Below are 7,667 nucleotides of genomic sequence, written 5' to 3' on the forward strand. Positions count from 1 at the left end.
GAGAAATTATTATATCAACTAAAACATTTTTAATTGAACTTTCATTGGTCAATCTTTTTGTTTGATTAAATATTTAGAACAAGAAGCCATATGGTGGAGCACCCCCAATCTAAAATCGGCTACAAAATATTGTTGTATTTAAAAACCATCATAACCATTATAGATTCATAGTCACCATTACTTTATGCAAGTATGCAACGGGATTTCTGGGTAATGTCATGGAATGATTCTCAGATAGCGTGATGAGGAAAGCAGAAGCAATCATCATACTTGATAAAAAGTTTCTCTTACATTCTTGTAGAATCTGATAATTTTCAATTCTCTTAATGAACATAGGTGTATGGGAGGATATGTAGGACGGGCCGACATCTTTTACAAATCCGGATCTAAACCCGGTAGAGCTGATAAATGGGCAGATATGTTTGGTAAAGCAGACATATCGGTCTGTCGATACTGGGCACGTGGCAAGAACAGCTTGACACTTGGCAGAAAAGGCTTTGCATGCTTTGTAGACACCTGTCATGGTATTTATTATAAATAGTAGGTTGGGAGTCATTAATGAGGTATGAATTACACACACACTCTCTCTCTCTCTCTCTCTCTCTCTCTCTCTCTTTTTTACTTACCTTCTCTTAAACACTTTCTAACTTTGTCATCGGAGTGGTTATCCCCGGAACACTCCGGGGTTAGCTAATCCTTTCTCTCTGTGTAGGTTCTCGTCTGGCCGATAGGAGCTTTACGGGTTCTATACTCGTGCTTTGGACTTTTGGACCGGGTTATCGGATCCTTGCAGGAACAATTGGCGCTAGAAGGAGGGGAGCATTATAATTGCTTCTATCGCCTAAGAACCTCACACCCTACAACACACACAAAAAAAAAATTAAATAAAAAAAATGCCTGAAAACCAGAGTACACCGATAGCCGAGAAGGTTGTTAATCGGACAATTAGAATGGGAATGGGAGCACCAAATCCGGAGATTGAAATCGAAGATGAAACTCATACGCTGGAAGATAATCATTTCCATATGCCGTTAACCCCAGAAAGTCAGGAAGAAGGGGAACATGATCCAATGGCTGAATTCACGCCAGAAGAGCTCGAAACAGTAGCAAGAGTAATGACTGCCATGAGTAGAAAAAGGAAAGAGGCTAAGGCAACCCAAGATGGGGAAGGGGTACCGATTACTGGTCATGGCAGTCAATCAAACCGAGCAGGAGGTTCACAGAGGCGTCGACAAGAAAGGTCGCCGATAAGGTCACAGCCGACTCAATGGGAGTCAGAAGTTCAGTCTACGGGTCCCATTGTAAGTACCCAAAACCAGCAGTTAGGGACAGTGCGAACGGTAGTCCAATTGAGGGCGTCGCCTTTTACACAAGAAATCCTGAATCAGCCTATGGAAAAGATAAAGATGCCAATGTGCCGGTATGATGGAAGAGGGGATCCAGGCCAGTATATAACCTCTTATGAAGGGCACATGATCTTGTACACAAATTCAGACGCCGTATGGTGTAAGGTCTTTCCAACAACTCTAACTGGGGCAGCGGCAGATTGGTTTAACAACCTGGGAAACGGAACTATAGATAGCTTTACAAAGTTGACAGAGATGTTTGTTGGGCAATACATTAGTAACAGTGTAAGGCAAAGGACTTCAGGGGAATTAATGGCAGTAGAGCAGCGATCGGATGAGTCTTTAAGGGACTATATCAGGCGGTTTAATAATGAGGCGAACACAATCCCAAAGTTGCAACAAGAAATAGCCGTAATGGCTCTCATGAATGGCTTGAATGATTCTGAGTTCAAGCGATATCTCACAAGGAAGAATTTTCCCACGTTGGCAGCCGCTTTCAACAAGGCGCATGATTACATAAAAAGTGAAGAGTTGATGAAGACAAGCAATAAGAGTATATCAGCTGGAAGGTATCAAGCTGAGAGAGCGGCCTCCGGTAGCGTGAGATCAAGGGTTCCTACCCCGGGAAGAGGTGGAAGTCGGCAGGAGGTAAGGGCAGCAAAACCACCAATGCGATACAGTTCGTATACCCCCCTTAATACACCAAGGGCGACAATCTATGCAGTAAATCAGAACAGGGAAGGTTGGATGAGGCCGATTCCCATGAAGGCTAAACCCAGAGATGCCAAAAAATATTGTATGTTTCATAGGGATGTGGGCCACTATACAGAAGAATGTACGCAGCTGAAGGATAATATAGAAGAGTTGATAAGGAAGGGCCATTTATCTCAATATCGGCTAGGTGCGAGTGGAAGCCAGCCGCCACCCCGCCAGCTTGAAAGGCAGCAGCTCGAGGCAAGGCCAGAAAGGCCGCAAGGTAATGTGGTCCGGCAGGGAGGTGGAGGAATGCCACCGTTATCGATGGGAAGAGGAGTAGATGTGATAACTGGAGGGCCGGTGCATGGAGGGACGATAAGTGGAGCAAAGAAGCACTTATCAGAACACCGCCATATAATCAATGCCCTGGATACCGATAGCCGCCCCAGACCAACTTCAATCCCAGCTGTAGTGTTCACTGAAGAAGATACAAGGGGGATAGTATTTCCGCATGATGATCCGTTGGTACTGATTACAAAGATTAATGGAGCTGATGTAAAAAGAGTTCTGGTAGATGGAGGAAGTTCAACCAATGTTCTCTTTACGAAGGCTTTTAATGAGATGATGATAGGGAGACAATATATGACGCCGGTATCATACCCAGTTATCGGATTTAATGGCTCTTCAGTACGACCAGAGGGGAGTATAGTTCTGCCGGTACGACTGGGTGATGGGCCTACAGCGAGGGATGTGATGGCAGAGTTTTTGGTTGTCAATGTTCCATCAGCTTACAACGCGATCATTGGAAGGCCGATAATTCACGATGTCCAAGCTGTTGTATCAACATACCATTTGACAATAGCTTATGTGTCAAATTTAGGAGCCGTAGAAAAGGTTCATGGGGAGCAAGTTATGGCGAAGTCGTGTTTTTTAACGGCTTTGAAAAATCCGGTTGGAGATGGATCAGTACCGAGTAATCCTAAAAAGGATCTGGAGCCCACAGTTCGTGATTTGACCATGGGGAACTTTGATACAAGGCCGGAATCAGCTCCGAGACTGTTACCGGGAGGAGAAACGGTGCAGGTTGAGTTGCAGCCGGGTGACTCCAGCAGAACGGTTAGGGTTGGAGCTGATATGGATGTGGACATGAGGTGCAATCTGATAAGCCTGTTGCGCGAAAATGCCGATGTCTTCGCTTTCTCGGCCAGTGAAATGCCAGGAATACACCCAGGGGTGATGGAACACAAGTTAAATGTCAACAGGGGGTTCAGGCCGGTAAGGCAGAAAAAGCGTAACTTCTCTACTGAGAAGATAGAGGCTATACAGGATGAAGTTAACAAGCTCCTAGCGGCTGGTTTTATTGAACCGTGCACATATTCGGAGTGGTTGGAAAATGTTGTCATGGTAAGGAAGCCGACAGGAAAATGGCGGATGTGTGTCGACTTTACCGATTTGAATAGGGCATGTCCTAAGGATTGTTATCCATTGCCCCGGATAGATAGACTGGTGGATTCCACTTCTGGTCATGAAATTCTTAGCTTTTTAGACGCATTTTCAGGGTATCATCAGGTCAGCCTTCACAAAGCCGACAGACCAAAGACGGCCTTTATAACGGATGCAGGGGTATTTTGCTACAAAGCCATGTCGTTCGGGTTAAAGAATGCTGGGGAAACATATCAGAAGTTAGTTGACAAGGTTTTTGAAAAGCAAAAGGGCCGGAATGTGGAGGTGTATGTGGATGACACAATTGTAAAAAGTAAGAAAAAGCAGGATCACATAGCGGACTTGAGGGAAACATTTGAAACTTTGCGAAAATATCAGATGAAGTTGAACCTCGAGAAGTGTGTATTCGGAGTCCGATCAGGGAAGTTTTTAGGCTTCATGGTCAGCGAACGGGGAATAGACGCAAATCCTGATGAAGTGAATGCAGTGCTTGAGATGAAGCAGCCAAGGACAATCCGAGATATACAAAGGCTGACTGGCCGAATGGCAGGGTTAACTCGTTTTATTAGCAAATCAGCTGATAAGGCGCTTCCCTTTTTTGTGTTTCTACGGAAGAACAAAGTGTTTGAATGGGGTAAAGAACAAAGAGATGCGCTAGAGGTGGTTCGAAATCACTTGAAATCTCTCCCGACGGTTGCAAGGCCGGAAAGGGGGGAACAGTTGCAATTATATATCTCAGCGTCTGCAAAGACGATAGCTTCAGTGCTGGTAGTGGAGAGGAAGAAACAACAAATGCCGATATACTATGTAAGTCATGTGCTGAATGCGGCAGAGCGCCGGTATCCAATAATTGAGAAAATGGCGTTGGCAGTGGTAGTTGCAGCAAGGAAGTTAAGGCCCTACTTTGATGCACACCCAATAGATGTCCTAACAAATTATCCACTGGAGAAATCATTGCACAAGATGGATACGTCGGGGAGGCTGCTGAAATGGGCTGTGGAGTTATCGGAGTATGAAATACATTATAAGCCCAGGGTATCAATAAAGGCACAGGACTTGTCAGACTTCATAGTAGAGGCTTCATATCTGGATGAAGAAGAAGATATAGGCACCTGGCAGGTATCTGTGGATGGATCTGCAACATCAATGGGATCAGGGGCTGGCATAATCATAACGTCACCAGATCAGCAAGTATTTGAGTATGCAATAAAATTCAAATTCAGAGCAACGAATAATGAGGCCGAATACGAAGCAGCGGTGGCAGGAATCCAGTTATCTCTTGCGGCTGAAGCAAAGCGTCTAGTGCTTATAACTGATTCCCAACTCGTGTCAAGTCAATACAATGGAGATTATGAGACACGAGACCCAGCTATGATTAAATACCTGGAAAAGTTAAAGCAATTAACGGCACAGTTACAGTATTTTCAGATAAGGTTGGTACCGAGAGCTCAAAATGCGCAGGCAGATGCTTTGGCAAAGTTGGCAAGCTCAAGCTTTAACAACTTAGAAAGAACTGTGATGGTTGAAATACTGGGTGAGAAGAGCATAAGTGATGTACCAGAACAAATATTATGCATTGATAGGGTCGCCCAATGGTATGATGACATACTAGCATACCTCATCCATGGGGTGTTACCGGCAGATAAAGGGGAATCACGGAAGATACAGAAGAACAGCGTGTGGTTCATCATGCATCAAGGGCAGTTGTATAAAAGAAGCTTTTCATTGCCATTGATGAGGTGTATAGGTGATGTTGAATAAAAAAGGTTGATTGAAGAAATACACGAAGGTACATGTGGTAATCACCTTGGGGCGAGAGTTTTATCAAGGGAAGCAATGAGAAGAGGTTACTACTGGCCGACCATGAATGAAGACGCAGTTCGATATGTGAAAGCGTGTGAGAAATGTCAGAAGTTTGCCCCAGTTATCAGCCTCCTCCCAAATGATTTGACGCCGATATTGAATCCAGTTCCTTTCGCGCAATGGGGGATGGATATAGTAGGGCCATTTCCATCAGCAACAGGCAGCAGAAATTTTTTAATAGTAGCTGTCGACTATTTTACAAAATGGATTGAAGCAGAGCCGGTAGCAAAGATAACAACAGCAGAAGTGAAAAAGTACATTTGGAAAAATATTTTCACAAGGTTTGGGTTGCCGATGGCAATGGTCTTCGACCATGGATCTCAATTTGATTGTAAGCCGATAAAAGAACTCCTGACAATGTACAAGGTTAAATTTGCGTATGCAGCAGTGTGCCATCCGCAATCGAATGGACAGGCGGAAGCAGCTAACAAGCAAATAATAACGACAATTAAGAAAAAGATAGAAGATGCAAAAGGGTTATGGGCTGACTTGGTCCTAGAAATATTGTGGGCTGACAGAACAACGGCCAAGGAAGCGACAGGTGAATCACCTTTTACATTGGTTTTTGGAACGGAAGCAGTAGTGCCGGCAGAAGTAGGATTGCCGACATTTAGAGTTCAGCACTATTGCAAAGAGCAAAACGATCTTTTATTACGGCAGCAGCTGGATTTCCTACCAGAAGTACGTGAAAAAGCGGCGATTAGATCGGCGGCTTATAAGAACAGAATGGCAAAGGCTTACAACAAGCGTGTCAATCACCGACCTCTCGCTGTAGGGGATCTTGTACTACGAAGAACAGCTGCAATCGGGAAAGGGAATGAAGATGAAAAGTTAACGGCAAATTGGGAAGGACCTTATCGTATTAGAGATATGGTAATGCAGGGTTCATATTACCTAGAAGGAATGGATGGAAAGCCGTTGAAGAATGTTTGGAACACAGCTGTACTAAAGAAATATTTTGAATAAAATGTTGTATTTGGAAATATAAGTAATTTTAAGTGTTCGGAAACAATAAATACAAGTAGTTTCAAAGGAAAATTTTCTTGATATAGGCATCCTCTACTTAACAGTAACATCGTTATGTAGGATGGACAGCTAAAAACCACTTCCGTGAAATCAATGACCTTATAACCTGATCAGTTATGACCATTGATTCGCGAGGTTGTTGGTTCAATGTATAATACCGGTTAAATCGGTTCAAGTATATGCTCAGTTGAAGCGTAGCTTTGAATGCGATCGCCGAGAGGATACTTCACTGGCTATAAGTATAGCGCAGTAAGTGATCAGGGCTATGCAATGAACCAGCAACAAGTGTATATAGTTACTTCTTAACCATATACACTGTGGGGATAAAATGGATATGGCATCTATGTATTAATTATTTTAATTATTTTTAAGTACAGTTTTCCTTCAGCTGTGACGAAATTGCCGATAATTAATTATTTTTAAGTACAGTTTTCCTTCAGCTGTGACGAAATTGCCGATAGTTAATAAAGTCGATAGTAAAATTTGGCGGTCGAAAGACGGTGGAGCGTATATGTAAAAAAAAATAAAATATATAATAATAATAATAATAATATCGCCATTTAAAGTAAAAAAAAAAAAAAAAGAGGGAAGAAAGAAAAGAAAAATAATAGCTGATAAAGTAATTAAAGGATGATAAGCCAAATGTAGAAGTTCATGACATAAGAAAAACTTTCAAAATAATAATCGACAGGCATCACCACAAAAAAGGGAATATGCCGATATAGCAGCATTGTGAATACAGAGTAACAAAAAACAAGTAAAAACAGGATTTAAGTCAAAGCTGATAAGGCCCAAAAACACAAGACCCGCTGTGGGGAATAGTTTCAAGCCTTTAAAATCCCACTAGCTTGAACCCCACTGTGATCATACACCCCTCATTTTCCGGGGAAGAACAAGTACGATGGCGTCCAAAAGGGAAGAAGATAGAGCAAAAGAGTCGCCAACAAGTTTTTAAGGAACTTGTAAACCATCACGAGGTGAAGGTTACACCCCTTAACGATCCAAGAGATCGTCAACTCCATAAGGTCATGAACCAAATAAGGGTCCGGGGATGATGGTACAAATCCAACCTAAAAGAGATTGAACCTGCCCTAATAATAGGCCTCTACTTTATTCTGCTCGTATTCATGTGCGCTTTCTGACTAACATACAATCAATAGGATTAACCCTAAACCTGTTTAATCTATGTTGGTTGAATTTAATGCACAAATAAATCATTATTGGCGATCACTTGAAATTATAATCATAATTAATCCTAACAAGATTATTAATTATCTTATTAAGCGTGATTAC

At 42.5% G+C, this 7,667-nt stretch overlaps 1 protein-coding gene across 1 annotated transcript; it reads left to right on the forward strand.

Moving 5' to 3' along the window:
• Nucleotides 1–893: 893 nt before the first annotated feature.
• LOC145557832 (uncharacterized) lies at nucleotides 894–5,246 on the forward strand. The gene has a single exon (XM_081619016.1). The coding sequence runs from the start codon at nucleotides 894–896 to the stop codon at nucleotides 5,244–5,246; it is 4,353 nt and encodes a 1,450-aa protein (XP_081475142.1).
• The last annotated feature ends 2,421 nt before the right edge of the window (nucleotides 5,247–7,667 follow it).

This window comes from Chenopodium album, chromosome 9 (genome assembly GCF_948465745.1).
Source record: "Chenopodium album chromosome 9, dcCheAlbu1.1, whole genome shotgun sequence".
In the NCBI taxonomy this organism is placed as follows: domain Eukaryota; kingdom Viridiplantae; phylum Streptophyta; class Magnoliopsida; order Caryophyllales; family Amaranthaceae; genus Chenopodium; species Chenopodium album.